We start from the raw sequence: 17,985 nt of genomic DNA, 5'->3' as shown, positions 1-17,985 counted from the left end.
TCTAATGAGAGAGGAAAATGCATAAAACGGAAGGGCAACACTGGGTTTCAAATATGAAAAAACAAAACCTTTTATAATCCAAGCTTAAAAAACCTATAATCTCTAATCTAGGATGTCAATCCCTCGCACCACGGACGTCTCCGGTAATTGGTGATAGGGTATTATGGACAAGCACTATCTATTCCGGGGTCTCGCGAATAAGTACCAGACCAAACATTGGGCGCCATGTTGCAGGGATTCGGCACAGAACTATGCGCAGGATTATGGGACCTTGGTGTATAGGGGCTAAACCTGCCTACCGCCTTAGTACCCTCAAGCCCAGGACCGACTAGCTATAGTGTCTCACTTGTTCTCCTACTCACAAATGGAGAAACCAATGATTAGACACCCCAGAACATAACACTCCTGGATCTCTCAGGAATCGCGGTAACAAGACATACCTTTTCACCCACATTCTCATACTTCTCCACAATAAGATCTGACAAACACGAAAATAGTTGAAAATAATTATTTTAACTAACTTGTTCTAAAATGCAGTATACAAGCCACCATCAGCAGCAAAAGGCATAATAGCAATACAGTTAGCATTGCAGCAAGGTCATATATCGTAAATGGAGATATCATTTTATAAAGACAGTGGATAATGGACTATAAGGCCTAACCACCCTCCCCTTGGTAAGCAGAAGTATTATTATATAATAGAAGATCTCTGGGCTTTGTCAGCAGACCCCATAACTCAGGCCATAGATCATATTTCTACATCACAGGTGCGGGTTGATCTTCTCCCCGGAAAGGTCCCTCTCCATGTTGTGTTCACTAAACATGCATCCTCATAATATCGAAGTACGAGTCTCCAGCAAAAACAGCTGCATTGGTATGTTTTATCTAAGTGCTAGGGACTGATCAGTATAACAAGAGTCCGTGTTTATCGACCTTGCTCACTATGTTCAGACTAAACTCCAGGAACAGTTGTTGTGCGCAAAAGCAGCATCATGGCTACCGGGCTCATGCTAACTTAAAGATGTCAGCAATGTCTCTAGTAACCACATGACAGTATTAAGTTACAACCTCCTACAACAAGTTCCTCCTTTCTAACTATAGATGATAAAGATGGTTTATACTATTAAAAAAGTAGTCCTATCATTAGCTTACTCTCAGATAGCAGTATACTAAGAGATTAAAACAGATTAAAAAACTCCTTAAAAGAAATAAATGGTTTTGTACATATTATTTAATTCTTTGGGTTAAGAGAAACTCACTACAGTTTTGATATTCTTCTGTATAAACATTGGTTGAAACAGATGAATGCGATGTGGTAACAGGGCTGGACAAACAAACAGAATACTATTAAGGTTCTGGGTGCCAAAATTACACATATTACAGCATCTCCCTGTTTTCGCAGAGGTAGACCAATTTGCCGTTCGTTCTTTTAACAGAAGTAAATTCATACGAAATAAAATCCACAAACGGTGAATACCATGATTCAAATCCCCTGGGCAACTCTTGGGTTACTTGATGTGGCTATTATCTCCAATCTTTTCTTCATCCTACAGTACTTGAGATCTCTTTGGAAACTTATGATACTAATGTTTTTTAAAGTTTTGAATTCTAAGAATGGAAGAGAAATTACAAGCTCCTCATGTGCGTCAAAGTGGTTCAACGCAAAAGTAAAATCACGGGAGAAGAAATATTTATCTGCTTTTGCAACAAAAAGTTCCTGACTTATGAGACCCCTTATTGTATTCGATTCACTATTCTTCAGCTGATAGCCCCACCGAATCACTCAATTTGCTTATCAGACCAAATTCCAATCGATAGCTGGAGTAGGGACCAATGTGTTAAAATTACATAATTTACGTAAGATCTGGCCTTCTATCTCCTCAAGGAAGCTCCATTTTCCTACTTTGATAGATTGAATAGCATATAATGGTGTTGGAGTGACTTTCACTTTAAAAAAAGATATCCTATGCAAAAAATGCTTTCGACCCATTACGTTATAAAATACACATAGACCATTTGCATGTGAGACAGCTTTACAAGAGCTGTGTTTAATGTGGCATTTGTCCCTTGTTTTACCAGCTACTAATTTCCCCAAATAGTGATAGGAATCGACAATCTCAAGTTTATATAAGCCAATTCTCCAAATAAAATTGTGAATCTTTCTGCTCCTTCTTTTTAAAATCAAGACTTTACTTTTAGAGACGTTTATCTTCAAATACTGTACCATTGTATATTTCTGCAGTGACATCAATTTCTTATTCAACCCATTGGGAGTCAAATCCATAATTACAATATCTTCTGCATACATCAGACAAGAAAAAGGGCAGCCAACTATCATTGGCGCATCACTCACCTGAGGAGTGAAGCATTTGAGTAGATCTGCTACGTACAAAGAGAAGAGTAGCGGGGCTAACAAACAACCTTGTTTGGATGATAGGCCTTGATCTCCCTCTAGCAGCACCTGGCACCACGTATGAGAGTGCAAAGAGATACACAGGGGCAGGCACTCCCATTTCTTGTAATTTATCCCAGAGTGTTGGCCGGTCTACCTTATCAAAGGCCGTTGAAAAATCTATAAATGCCACATATATTTGACCCTTGAATAAGAGGGGACTTCTCCTATGTTAATTTCAACACACAGATATTATCCAAGGTGCAGTGTTCTTTTCTATGTCATGCTTGTCCTATGGGAAGGATTTTCTCCTCCACCACCCACTCGGTTAGATGTTCCAAAATGCTGCGTCCAAATACTTTCCCTACTGCATCTAGTAAAGCTATATGGTGGTGGTTACCTGGAAGATATATAGGCCCCTTTTTAAATAGTGGAAATAAAACCCTACCAGACCAGGGAGGGGGGAGGGTAGTCTTCCTCCGCTGATAGCAGTAATTTAAAAGGTGAGCAAGATATGTAGCCCACAACATAGGCTCTTTTAAAAATTATTTGCCTGGGAATTTCATCAGGACCCATTGCTCCAGCGGCTCTCATTCTTTTAATGAGTCTTACCTCCTCACTCATCAGAGGAGCAGGACTATAACCAAAACATCTAAACTCCCAGAATCTAGAGAAAGAAGACCAAACTGAATTCGAGTTGGCTGAATAAAGATCTACGAGATATGATTTCCAGGTTCTTCTTTTATGGGATTGGGACGGATTTTACCCCAGAGCCACAGCTATCTGAGATTATTTCCCAGTACCCTTTTAGCATAATTTTTTGAGGGGGCCTCTTTTAACTGGACCAAGCTGTAATCTTCCTTTTCTTGCCTTAGGAAATGTTTTTTCCTTGAGCCCTCACTATTTTATTTATTTCCCCATTTAAAAGTTTTACCAGGTTTAGATGTGGTATCCAATAGTTAGCTTTACATGCAGAAACCAAAGTATCTTTACAGCAACCGTAAGATACCAATGGATCTGGCTGAGCCGGCTGGTGGTCTCCTATTATCATATGCTGCTAATCTCCTATTAGTAATGTTAGTGTCTCTTTTAATTTTGAAGCTGCTTTGATGTTCCAGTATATTCTACAGTTATTTTTTTTTACCTATAGATTTATCTTTAAAATTTCACCAGCCTACTTCTGTTGGGGTCACCTCAATTTTACAAGAGATCTGCATATTATTGCTCTAAGAGTTTTCTAGAACTTCCATATGAGACAACCTATTGAAAGTATCAGCTGAAATAATTAAGTAGTTGTTAATAGACCCAAGACGATACACAACTTATCCTGGTAATGGATAAAGATAACCAGGTCTGGGAGGAAAAACTCAAATGTTGCCTAACGGCCACTTTTGAGTGGATGCGGAGAAACCATCTAAAATGCAACACAGGCAAAACTGGGATCATGCCTATAGGCCCAAAAAATGATTTCATTCCCAGACTATGGTGGCCCGAGAAGGCAGATATACCGCCTCTTACCACCTCATCGGCCCGCAACCTTGGGGTACACTTTGACACCGACTTATCCTTTAAACATCAGGCGTCAAAAGTGGCAGTCACCTGTTTTGGGGTGATAAAGGGGCTCAGGAAGTTCTTTGGCTTGCTGCCCTTTGAAGCGAGGAAAACAGTTACGGTTGCATTAGTTACATCACGCATTGACTATTGTAACAGCCTGTATGCTGGTACCAATAAGGTGGTCACCCATAAACTCCAGATGGTACAGCATGCGGCAGCAAGGCTGGTCTTAAAATGGCAGAGAAAATCCTCAGCAACCAAAGCCCTTAATGTACTACACTGGCTGCCTATAACAAAAAGGGTTCTGTATAAAGTGCTGATAATTGCCTTTCGAGCTGTCCACGACCTAGGCCCTCTATACCTAAGAAAAAAATACGTAAGATACTGTCCAACTCGAGCACTACGATCCTCCACTGCCAACCTACTGACCGTCCCAGGGTTTAGACTTAAAACCCGTGGGGGCAAATCCCTGGCGGTACTAGGTGCTAAAGCATGGAATGCCCTCCCCCCACTCTTTAGAGCACTGGGCAAGGAATCAGAATTCCGTAAACAATTAAAAACTTGGATCTACAACCTTCCAGACATAACTGCCAGAGCACTAGTGTGATTTCCGTTCCTAGTCACTCCAAGCAGTAAGGCAACTTTGACATCAGGTTGACCATACATTGGCGCCGAGATGCTCCCTGGAACGATTGTAGCGCGGTATAAATGGGCAATTATATTACATTACATTACCAGAAGTCAATTTATGCATAACAGATGCTGGAATATCATTTCCTGTTCTCTCATTGGCATTTAGATCTGTACTTCTCAAGCCTTCTAGTCGGATCAAGCCTCTTTTATCTACCCGAATATTATTTGGAAACATAGCTGGGGAATTTTTAAAACTTCCTCTTTCGAAGCCTTAGAGTACAGCCTTACACTGCGAATAGAGATTTTGGCATTCAGATCGCCAACCAATACTAAATGTGTGCAATCCTCTCTTACCATAGTAGCGGAGTGAGCCATTTTCTGCCAAAATTTTCCATCAGTAGTATGAGTGTTCCTGTAGTTTCTCCTTGGTCGATTGACTGTCCCTCTGATTTAACATTGGTTGATTGTGGGTTCTTCTGTACCTCTTTTGTTTACCTTCCATGTGTCTCCTCATGAGCGAGTCAATTGTCAATCCCGGTGAATGCTCATTCTGAAATTTTTCATTGGTACACTACCTACTCACTGGTGTCTAATGAGCAAAGTGGTGCAATCTGAAAGGGTCTCCTGTTTAAAGCAGCAAAAAATAATAATCTCCAGCCGCTATCCAGCAAGACAGACCTCCCAAACAGCAGAGGACTAAAAAACCTTTTTATAGAAGAACTAGCAGCCCGTCCCGACGTTGTTCGGGTATGAATTGCTGCTGGCCAGTAGTATTTTGTTTTGTAGGATTTCGTTTTGATAGCATTTCTTATCTGTGACAGGCCTGTGCAACGCTCCGATTCACAGTGCACTGCTGATGCACGTGCGCGTTCAGTAGTGTGTGAACTCGAGTTTCCCTACTTTATTTTTCCTTGCAATATTATATAGCGCGAACTCGACAACATGGCATGAGCACAATTTACATTACAGAAGAACATATTAATTTGTGGTAGGCACGGGGGGACAAAGCGATTTGCCTGGAATCACAGGATGTTGAGCTGATGCCGAGATTCGAACGTAGCTCCCCAGCTATAAAGTTCGCAATTCTAGAACTTGTGGCGGGAGGTGTGTCTAAAAGTGTATGTCGGTGCTGGCCATCAATGAGAAAGACCTGTGCATTTTTCAAATGGGTGGTGAAAAAATATGAGTATGTTGCGGGAGATGTGGGCCGCCGTGCCACCAATGTACTTACCGGGGGAGGGTAAACACCCATTATTCCGCATCTTTCTTTCTGCATACCATCACTCCGCATACTTTCATTACGAAAGTACCATGACTCTGCAATGCCATTATAACGCATGGCATTACATTTTATATGCTTTTACCACGCATACATTTACAACGAAATTTGTTGTAAATGCATGAATGGTAAAAGCATGTTTTTTTTAATGTTTGGATAAGGTAAGTATGGGTATAGGGGTATATGTTTTGGGGTACTGAAGTATGTGTTTTGGGGTGTTTGGGTATTTTAAGGGTTCAGATATAGTTTTGGGTTATGGGGTACAGGGGTAGTTTTACGGTTTAGGGATAGGTATGGGTTTTGGGGTACAGGGGTACAGGGGTATTTTTAGGGTTCAGGGCTAGGTTTGGGTTTTGGGGTATTTTAGGGTTCAGGGCTAGGTTTTGGGGTATAGGGGTATTTTTAGGGTTCAGTGCTAGGTTTGGGTTTTTGGGTACAGGGGTATTTTAGGGTTCAGGGCTAGGTTTGGGTTTTGGGGTACAGGGGTATTTTAGGGTTCAGGGCTAGGTTTGGGTTTTGGGGTACAGTGGTATTTTTAGGGTTCAGGGCTAGGTTTGGGTTTTGGGGTACAGTGGTATTTTTAGGGTTCAGGGCTAGGTTTGGGTTTTGGGGTACAGGGGTATTTTTTGTGTTCAGGGGTAGGTTTGGGTTTTGAGGTACAGGGGTATTTATAGGGTTCAGGGCTAGGTTTCGGTTTTGGGGTACAGGGGTATTTTTAGGGTTTAGGGATAGGTTTGGGTTTTGCGGTACAGGGTATATTTATAGGGTTAAGATGGGTTAGTGTTTAAGGGTGTTGGGGTATTTTAAGGAGTAAGGGTGGGTTATGATTATGGGGTGCAGGTGTGTTTAAAGGGAGCAGGGTGGGATTAGCACACGATATGAGACATGGCATGAAGGGCGGAACGTACCTCACGCCCCCAGCATTTGTCACGCCCACAGCACAACACAGACAGGCCCACAAGGGACTACTTTGCTGGCACGGTTCTTTTACCTTTTAAATGTATGTGGTGGGCGTCTGCATAGCCTATGTCCTTCTGCTGCAGCTGCCCTTTCCAACGCTGTATTGGGTATTGTGATTGGTGCTGTGGTTCTTGAGATTACCCGCCTCAAAATCTTGGGCTCTCTCTTTATTATATTAGTATGGAAGTATGGATATACCAATATAGAAAAAGAACACAAGGAAAACTAGGCTGCAACCCCCAGATGCCATACACCCTGACACGCTCTGTACCTCTGAGATAATACTCTTCTCATGATAAAACTTTAGAGTGCGCTCAGCTGTTTACCTCGCAGTCTTCAGCCTGCTTACGCCAGATACCACCCATTTGCGTGACTGATTGCCCAATGAATGGTAGCTGAGCCTTTAATTCTTCATTAGTCAACTGATTGTCCCACTCATTTCTTAATAGATGGTTACCTGCATTCTGATTTCTCTTTGGTTGAGTTCCTGACTGGTCATCCTTAATTGGTTGTCTTTTTGTTGTAGTGCTGGTGGCACTGGTGTGCTGCTGAACGTGGATCGGGTGGCAGAGCAGTTGGAGGAGCTGGGATATCCTGGGATACAGGTGAGGGGCCTGTCTGACTCTGGCTGGTTCCTGGACAACAAACAGTACCGTAGAACAGACTGCATTGATACCATCACCTGCCCTCCTACAGAAGCCATCCGCAGAGGAGTCAGGTGAGGGCAATGAATCCCCCGGACAACCTGTAAAGGTGCATAAGCCTTACCACCTATAGTACTACACAATAGACACCATTCTACTACTGCACCAGCCTCACTCCTGTACCACCCTCACCACTTATATTATGACAAAATACAACACAGTTGACTTCACTTTACTGAGGCCATCTACTCTCATCATATTATGCACAGTGCAGAGACCACCACCCAGGATATCTGAAAGTTTGGTTAGAATGGGCTTCACAGCACACTGTTTGCACCATTCGCACTACTTACACTACTGCGCCATTCTCATCACTCCACAATTCCACCGTCAACCTAAGCTCTCTCCTTACATCTACTTCAACCCAACCATAAACTCATAAATGCCATTCTCATCTCGAGCACCATAGATGTGTTCTATAGCTCTTTCCTTTTGCCTTCTTGCTCCTCACTGCTGCCCTCCCTAACTCCACCCACCTCTGTTGCCACTCATGTTTTAAAGCTTCCTATCTACTCTTAAGGTCTTTCACCTCACCATCATAAAAATTCTTATGGCACTGCATGTTCATACCTTCAGGACCTTATGTCACACTTACTGTGTAGTATGCATGAAAACCAAATACTGCTTTCATAACAACATGGAACACAGTCTTTATCCACAGGGAATTATTTAAACTCAAAGGTTTCTCAGCATCAGTCTTTCCAGATTCCCATTCTGCGCATCATTCTGCCATTGCTTGGTTGGGTATGGAATTGTCTCTACTTGTTGTTTTTTTTTTTTTGAGTGGGTCTAGTCATCGACCATTTGGTATCCCTCCTTGATGACATCAAATATACGTACAGGAAGCTCCATTGCATGGCCGACATCTTCAGATTCTGTTTTACACTGTTGGATCTGGAGGCAGTGAAGATAGCCCCTGGACGAACTGGAGAAAGACATTTTTTTTCCATCAAAAAACTAGGACAAACCGAAAAAACAATTGAACTCCAATCAACACTGACGAAATGATGTATTTCACATTGAAGACCTCGGGTTCCACAAAACCAGGAGGCCACAAGGTTCTTGATCGTGCGGCATGGAGAATGCGTTTGGCATATGGAGCATATGCAATTCTGGTTCTGCCCTACATGCCACCACAAGTGTGCGTAGAAGGATAACCATCAAGTCCGCATCTTGTGCTTACCCAAGGGCCACAAGCCAGAGGGCTGCAACACCTGTGACCAAAGATCCTCAAAGTGAGGGAGAAGTAGAGGTAGGCACAGAAACCTACATAGAGGACAGAGACCTACAACAATGACCTGGAGAAGGTGTAGAAGTAAGAATCAGACGATGAAATGGCTGATGCTGAGAAGGGGAAGGTGCCAAAGAGACCATTGTCAAAAGACACTGAAGGGTGGAACCACAAGACCCCACAGGGTAGATCAGAGACAGACAACAGACAGAATGGGTCAGTTCCAGACAGAAGACCACCTTCACTTCAAAGGCACCCTAGGCAAAGCAAAAGCCCAAAGAGTCCCTTGGGTCTAAGCAGAAAGACACAGCTGGAGGCAAACTCTCGGAACCGGCCTTGACTCCTAAAGGAGATTTACAACACAAGAGGAAGGAATTGGACCAAGAGGGTGACACTTCAGAAAGAAAGTCCTCAACATTTAAAGGAAGAAAAGGCACCTCAGGCCAAAATGGAGGCTCTTATCAAGAGGTAGAAGGAGTTTGACATTTCCTTGAAGGGACACAAGATCCCGCTCTTGAAGGAAACACCAGCCGAGGTTGCGATGGAAGCCAACGAACTGGAGTTTCAGCCCCCGGAAATACCCGAGCCGGCCGAAGAGAAGGAGAGGAAATCTTCAGGTTCAACAAAGAATTCTACGACTGATCGTACTAGGATAGCATTTTCGAGCAGACACCGCTGAGGATTGGCAACATATCGACACTCCCTCACATGAGGAAGGCGTGGAAACTACCTCTCGGGACCCTTGCTTCCACGTGACCTCTGGGTTTACAATATTGTGGTGAAACACGCAGCAACCCCTACAGAATCAAGCTTAAAGAAAGACAAGGGAATCTTTCCATCTCAAAGAAGGAGCCAGATCTTCCCAATGCTGCCAAGTGTGCTGAAGGTCTTAAATGGGTCAGCTGTGCCCAAGGCTATTATCCCACAAATACAGGCGCTTCACACAGGACACCAACTACATGAGGGGATCAGTGCCTGCTGACTCCATCATAGTCTGTGGGGCCTGGAAGAGGGCAAATTAACCAACATCAGTGGGCCCAGCACCCGAAAGGGAGAGAAGGCAGGTTTACATGGTGGCCAGTAAGATGGAGCACTCTTCTGCCGGTCACTGGAGAATTGCGACAGTGGGAGGAGATAGAGAGCCTTGTGCAATACCTTCCAGAACAATATTGGAAAAGAGTACTCGTACCCGGAGTGGGAGACCATTAGTAACACCGGCCTGAATTAATGCTGCAGACACTGCCAGCAGACAACTGTGTACTGGTGCCACACTCGGGAGCCACTTCTTGCTAAGGGTATCAGGATTGAAACTAGGTGGTGGTGGTGAACATTCTTTTCACGTGCTTTGGAACGGTGGTAGATGGCTCCCTCCTAAGAATGAAAAAAGACAATGAGATGGCTAAACTCTGCACACTCCACAATTCAGAGGCCACTTCATGGTAGGATCTACTCCGCGAAGGAGAACGCCTTTAAGGGAGGATTCACAACCTCCAACCTCCTTTGCGTCCTCAAGTATGAAGCAACCAACCCTCAGTACACCATCACAGACAGAGGCAGTATGCAGGAACTGAGGCAGTTCAAGGGCGGGCATGAGGAAGAGGGGTTGCACACACCAGCAAGTGACTCCACAAACCAGCCATCCCTACACATAGCAAACATAGGAGGCACAGTCCGATGATGCCTCTGGGAATGGCATAACATCGCCTCCGACTAGTGCATACTCGACATAATTCACACAGATATTGTATGAAACTCTTGAAAGCACCACCCAACATCACACTAAGGGTGATACCTCAAAACATCAATACCATACATTTGAAAAGGAGGAATCGGACATCCTACAATTGAAAAGGTGGCAGCTTTAAAAAGAGGATAAGGTGTAATCACTCTATTTCCTAGTGCTGAATGCAGACTTGTCCTTGACCCATCCTGGATCTCAGGGAATTAAACATGTACAACACGACACAAGTTTCAAAGATGACAAAATTGTAAAAGGACATCCCACTCCTTCTTCGGAAAGGGGAATACACAGCTATAGACCTCATGAACTCGTACCTAAACATTGATGAACTGAAGGCATGAGAAATTCTTAAGATTTATAATAGAAAAGGTTCATTACTTGTCACAGTTCAGCACTTATGGATAAAATCTGCACCCTGTGTCTTTACAAAATGCCTGTTCACTGTAGCAGCATACCTATGAAGGAAGCGGAGTCCCATCTACCCCTACCTGGAGGATGGCTCATAAAGTCAGTCGTACCTGCAGTGCAAAGACCACACTGACATGGTCCTACAAACACTGCATAAACTCTGATTCTCCTTCAACAGAGAAAAATTGTCCACAGAACCAGAAAGGGGGAAGATTTTCCAAGGGGCCACATTGGAATTTGAACAGGAAAAATAATTCCCAGTACGAAGAACAGTTCAAGTAATGACAGAACAATATTGCCTCTACCAAAGGGGGCAAGCTCTGACAGTGAGGACAGTGGGAAAACTGATAAGCATGATGGCATCATGTATACTGCTCATAGCAAATGCCAGGCTCAACAAGAGGACGATTCAAGAATTGCTACAGTGATACTGATCACAAACAACTGGGAGTTGGTAAGATCTGGGGGGTTGTAACTGAGACCGTGCACAAGAGGATGTAGTGGTGGAACAGGATGAAAATCACAGTGGGCAGACCTTTACAGCAACCAGCTCCCACTGTTAACATGATAATGGTTCCATCACACATTGGATGGGGAGCACATATGAACAGTCTGAACACCAGGGGCCTGTGGAACCCAGAGAAGGCAGTAAAACACAAATACCCTGGAATTCAAGGCTGTTTTCCTAGCTCTTAAAGCCTTCTAATCTCAAGGCAGGGGGAAGGTTATACAAATGGACAACACACAGCCTAGTATAGGAGATATGAAAATGGGCGTTACAGAGGAACATAATTTTGGTAACCATACACTTGTCGGGAACGGAGAACACAGAGGTAGCCAGACTAAGCAGATAAAAAAAGTGCATTCCATAAAAGGAAGCTAAACCCATGGATACTACATAGGATCTTCAAAAGGTGGCGACACGTGGACTTATTTGCAACTTATGAGAAAGCAAAATGCCAAAGTTTGTGTCTAAATACCTAAACTCAAGGTCCATGGTGCATGCCCTATTGGTAGAATTGTCACAGCAAATGTCATATGCTTTTCCATTAATTCCCCTGATCATCCTGGTAATAGAGAGTTTGAGAGGGATGTAAACAGTCAACCATGACACTTATGAGACAGACTGGGTAAACAACCTTTACAACGCAACTTTTACCACGCAGTGCCTTTACGACGCAACTTTTACAATGCAAACCATTACAACGCATTGCGCTGGGGGGCGCTCTAGGATAGGGAATAGGTTTAATTTACTATCCAACACCTTCCCTACTATCCACGGGGACTGGAGTTGGAATTTCTAAATTAAACGATTTACTATCCAGCGCCCCAAAGCACTATGCGTTGTAAAGGCATGCGTTGTAAAAACCGCGTTATAAAGGCATGCGTGGTAAAAGCATGAGTTGTAACGTCATACATCCACACACTGGCATGGTGATCTGACCTACTGGCACGGGGACATGTGATGCCACTATCAACCCAGTAGGACATTCTAACCATGCAGGAGGACAATATTTTCACCCGGAAACAAAATCACTCAGTTGTAAGTGTCAGAATTCTTATATCTTCAAGGGCAATGCTGCCCAAATAAACATGGAAAACTAAAAAGGAAGTAAAAACCATAAGTAAGTATTACTCTAAAAAATTGAAAAGACTGTGCCGCCAAGAGCAGTGCCCACGCCCACAAGGAACCTTAACCTGGTACTTACACAACTGAGGAAACCACCATTCGAGTGCATGCACAGTACAGGACTGTAACTGCTTACCTTTAAAGACTGCCTTCATGGTAGCCATAACATCAGTGCGCAGAATGAGCAGACTGTAAGTACTGACCGTGCAGGAACCGAACATTCAAATCTACAAGGACATGATAGTAATGAGAACTAACCCCAATTTCCTGCCCAAAGTTGTATTACATTTTCATGTTAACCGAACAATACAACTGCCAGGGTTCTTCCAGCAAACCAAGTCTCGGCAGAATGCATCCTGCACATGCTGGTTATCAGGAGAGTAGTGATGTATTACATACAGGAAACTAAATCAATCCGGAAAACCAACCAGGTCTTAATCTCATTCGTCCGAGAAAACAGGGATGTAAGAGTTACAAAGGGAACCATACCAAGATAGATAGTTCAGACTATACAGAGACACCACACAGAGACACCACACAGCAGCATAAGTAATGCTAAAAAAAAACCCAGGGCACTCTCCACAAGGAAGATGTGGACAACTCGAGCTTTCTTGGTCAATATCTCAGTCAACATCTACATGGCTGCTACATGGTCCTTCTTATACCTTTACCAAGCATTTATATGTTGACATCCAAGCAAGCAAGAAGGGGGTGGACAAATGGTACTGAAACACTGGTTTTCAAACACAAACCTGTTCTCTACCCAACCTCCCACAGGAAAAGAGAACACCAAGCTACACAATCTATTCACGGCATGTGAATCCAGAAAGGTTCACAATGCAAAATGAAAAGTTACTTTTCTGTAGCAGTAGTTTATCAGCTTGAAGACTTTCTGGATGTACACATCACCGTCCTATCTCCGCCAGAAAACTAGTACAGAGATTAACAACTGGAAGGATGAGATACTTTATGAAGACACAAGGGAAGCAACATACATAAGGATGTCGGATAAAAAAGAATCTGAAGATTGCGACCATGCAATGAGGATTCCTGGAAGTAAGTCTGACATCAAGGAGGAGCATGTCCCCCAATGTTCAACGTCCATTCAAAAAAAAAAGGTAGATACATTTCTGGACCCAACCAGTAGATGGTAAAATGATGCACACCATGTGAATCCCGAGAGTCTTCAACCTGCAAAACTACTACTACAGGTAAGTAACCATTTCAATTATCCATCACTCATTTACAGCCACAAATCATCACACATATACAAACGGCATTATATAATTGTTCTTAACCAGCAATGCATATTCATACCCACAGGGCCCTCAACATTCAAACTTGGATAATATTGTATTCTTACTGTATTGGCACTGGGCAATCAACTTAAAGGGAATTGCATGTTCATAGCTGGGGGATAGTGCAGTGCAGTTTGTGGTCCTCACACCCGTTCTTTGCTTTAATTGATAGATTTTGGAGTGGAATGGTGCCTGAGCGGTGTCGGCGACAGTACCCAGAAGGAGAGGAGTGGCACTGCTTCTTCGGATACAAGCTGTACCCCACACTGCGTAGCCCAGTGTTCGTTGTGCAATGGCTGTTTGATGAGGCACAGCTCACTGTGGACAATGTACACCTGACTGGTCAGCGGGTGCAGGAGGGCCAGTGGATCTACATCCAAGACTTGGGTCGAGAACTAAGAAACACCCTCAAGGATGTCACGTGAGTGAGCATGTGGAGGCACAGTAATAAGAAAGCAGCTTGGGGTAGGGTGGCGTGTAAGAGGAAAGTGTCCAGAGGAGCAGTATTTGGTGAGCTGTGTTGCAGGAACAGGGTTCAGAGATCCGTACTCTGGATGCAGTCCTGTGGAAGTGGTAAAGAGAAAGCCTCTTGCTGACATTTCATTTGAAGATTTGCAAAGGTTTTCCACTAGATTCAGGAACAACAGTGCTACAGTGACTTTAAGTGAACCTTATAAATATTATGTTACATGAGATTGGGGACATTTTACTACATGTGCCCGGCAGACAAAATAAGGAATAGTCTACTTATTTGGGATGAGTATGATCTACAAACTGGTGGAATCAACTGAAATCTCTTTTCAGCTCCTGTATTGGCAAAACACCATCTGCTTGCACGTAGCCAGTACAAACCATACATCACAAGTAGGGACTATTTTTACTTGACCAAAGGCCCTCTGCTGCATGATTTGATTAAATAATGACTGTTCAGCAACAATGTATGCTAAATCAATGTGCAGTAAGGATTCTATTTCATTAGACCCTGGTTAAGGTGCAATTGGAATTCCACATGGGTCTGCATTGGAACAGCCAGACTGCTCTTCTACATGTTGGAGCCAGAATAGTGTTCTACTTCCCCTAGCTAGACTGCTCTGCCTTCACCCTAGTAAGAGCAACCCTACCCCCTTTTTCCCTGAACTGAATCCCAACCCCAACCTAATCTGCTCTCATCCTTTCCCTTCCTAGATCCTACACAGTTACCCCCTTCTGCAGCAGAGCCAAACTATTCCCTGCTCTTGCTAGAGCACAATGTCTTAAATCTCAATCCTACCACCTCCCACACTCCTCCTCTAACAGACTCGGACTGCTTCCATCAAGCAGAGTGATGCTGCCTCAATGGAAGTGCTTGCATGGGTGAAATAAGTGAAGTAATGAAGCATTCCTGGATGATCTGCACAATGCCAGTGTAGCCTGAAATCACCATAGAACTCTTTTCATGGAATGCATGGCACAGGAACCTAAAGTACAGACCACATGCAGTGCTTCACAGTGCTGCTTCAGTGCTTGCTTATTAGCACTGCTGTATGTTTGAGCTACTACATGGCATAGCGCATGCCCCTTGATGGGTTCAATGAGAGTTGAGAGCCATCTGACCCATGCCTTTTTCCCCGCAGGGCTACCTTTGCTGCAGCCTGCCTCTCGCATGAGCTGATTACACAGAGGTGAGTGTCTCTACTTGTATCCACTCTTCAAAACATCTCATTTTGAAAATGTTTTGCTTCCCCTGCTATATTTAGCAATCTGCTGGTTAAACGTCCAGGACTGGCTGATGGTATAATGCATGGCATGTTCACTTGACAGCTATATCTCTAAATGTTTAAGTCATTCTTGGGTCTGTTCTCTTCAGTATATCTTTGTTTCCTCCTGTCTCTTGTCACTAACTTTTCGATCTCTTGTTTCTCCACTGTTATTGCAGCTTGGTACCTTTTCTAGGTTTTCTAGCTTGATTGTGTCATAGATCACATACACTTGCAATCTCTTCTATTTAATGGTTGCAACTGGGATTGTCATTTGTTGAATATTTGAAGAAGACCTTGCCTAAGAAAGTTATGACTAAGTGCCACAGTAATACATGGCTTACTATCCTCCTCAACAACACATTTAAAGCCAATTGTCTCTGTATGTCAGACAACATGCAAACTTGTAGACAGCCCTGAAATGGCATAGAATAAACATGTTGAAAGGGAGCCTGCAAAATAAGTGTTGAACATTTAATTTTGCAGTGTGACTCTTCTAGATTCACATGTTGTGCAATATTCTGCCATCTGGTAATTCTTCTGTTAGTTCCCCTCCTGTTCCTTCTTTTTTTTGCTGGGTGGTTTCCATTTGGTGTAGTAGTCATTCCCCTGTGACGTCAGACGCCCACCCCGGAAGCCCATTTGTTTGGTCGCCATCTTCAGATTCTTCTTTCCGCCGTTGAGTCTGGAAACAGAGCTAAGACATAGAAGATTTTATTAGAATAACTATGCTTTTTTTACCAAGGATTTTGGAGGAAAGTACCCAAAAATTAAAGCACATCAATAAATACAGCAATAACGAGGAGACAACATAGTTTCCACTAATAACAAAAAAATAACCATCAGGAAGAAATCGACCACAAGGGGAAAGAATGGCCAGAAGGACATCACACTGCATGGACATCAACGCGTGCGTTGAATTTCAGTTGAAGGCACTGAACATAAGGAAAAAGCAGAGATAGGTACATTACGCCATGGTGAAGGCAAAGACATCCCTGATGGAACTCTACCTCTCAAGCGATTAGAAGCTCGAACACACATAAGTAGCACAAAGGGAAGACTCCGACATCAAAATGGTAATTGAGACGGAGAAGGAGATGTTGGAAAAATTCAATGGGGGACTAGAAGAAGTGCCTGGTAACAGAAGGGTGCAGAGGAGTAGTGTCGAGACACTGGCTTAAAAAGGAACTCTGTCCTGAAACCAAAACCAACCGTGCGAGGGAAAACAAAAAGACTCCCACAGGTTGAAGTTGAAAAAGACACCTTTGGGGGTTGACCTTTTGAACTGACCTTAACGCAAGCATAGGAGCAATAAAGAGCAATAAAAAGCAGAGAGAGAAAGAAACTTTGGTGACGAAAAGACATCGCCGAAAAGGCCCTTGACATTGAGGAAAAACTTAAACTCTTAGCCGAAATACAGCCCTCATCAAGAGAGAGGGAAATCATAGAATCCCTCAAGGGTTTTTACATGCCTTAAAAGCAATAGATGGAGAAGGACCTTGAGGTCCATGCTTTGGACCTGGATACTGTACCAGGCAAGGGCTAAGACCCACGCATAAGAAGACAAATTCATCACCAACACATGCCTCAAGCCAGCACTGGACGCCGCTGACACTACCAGCCGGCAGCTCTTTCAAGAGACACATATGGCTGTGGATCTCAGGTTTCAAGCAGGAAGTGCAGGCAGCTGTACTGAACATGCCCCTAACAGGGGACAACGTCTACTGGCCAGCAGTGGAAGAGTCGCTTCCAAAGATGAAGAGAGACACTGTCACAGCGAAGATCATGGGGGCACTCCAGTTCATGAGAGTTTTCCTGAGGGGGACAGACAAAGAAGGAAATTGTCGTGAAGGGGAATCGCACACTAGCTTTGTGACTCGCGCAACACCACAAAATGAACCACCCCAGTAGAAATACCCCAGCACACAGAGGCAGACCTTTTGGCCCAGAGGGAAAGGTGGAAGGAAAAAACATGAAAGGGTGTTCCCTAATAAACAAAGTACAGAAATTCAACCCACATCAGCGGCTAACCCACACATAATAATACAAAAGATTATATTCAAAAGAGTTTTTAATTTTCATTTTTTTCACATGTAAACATCAAAATATTTCTTTTAGATAAATTCATTTAAACATTAGAAAATTTAATCATCAAGGAACAAATGACAGTTTAAAAAGCTAGGACACGCAAGATCAGTTTAAAGAAAGGCACCAAATTCATCCACTCATACATACAAGCATCACTTTTATACCATCACTTCCACACTCATGTATTCACATCCATATCAATCCACACAAAGACAAGAAAAGCGCCGACGCGCGTTTCGGACAAGTGCCATAAGAGGCTTCCTTCATCAGGGCGCACTTGGTATAAACATGGACAGACACAGAATTAATGTCTGTGGCAAGGTCTTGAGAG

General features: G+C 43.4%; 1 protein-coding gene across 4 annotated transcripts in view; it reads left to right on the top strand.

Moving 5' to 3' along the window:
* NOTUM (notum, palmitoleoyl-protein carboxylesterase) overlaps window positions 1-17,985 on the top strand; it is a 172,817-nt gene that overhangs the window by 103,240 nt on the left and 51,592 nt on the right. For all 4 annotated transcript variants that reach the window (XM_086931182.1, XM_086931181.1, XM_086931180.1 and 1 more), the window contains exons 8-10: window positions 7,345-7,536; window positions 14,003-14,251; window positions 15,444-15,491. In XM_086931182.1, the coding sequence (XP_086787308.1) occupies window positions 7,345-7,536; window positions 14,003-14,251; window positions 15,444-15,491 (489 nt within the window). The remainder of the gene's footprint in view (window positions 1-7,344; window positions 7,537-14,002; window positions 14,252-15,443; window positions 15,492-17,985) is intronic.

The sequence above is a fragment of the Lissotriton vulgaris genome, chromosome 7, assembly GCF_964263255.1.
Source record: "Lissotriton vulgaris chromosome 7, aLisVul1.2, whole genome shotgun sequence".
NCBI classification, from domain to species: Eukaryota; Metazoa; Chordata; class Amphibia; order Caudata; family Salamandridae; genus Lissotriton; species Lissotriton vulgaris.
This window is presented reverse-complemented; position numbering and strand designations above follow the sequence as displayed.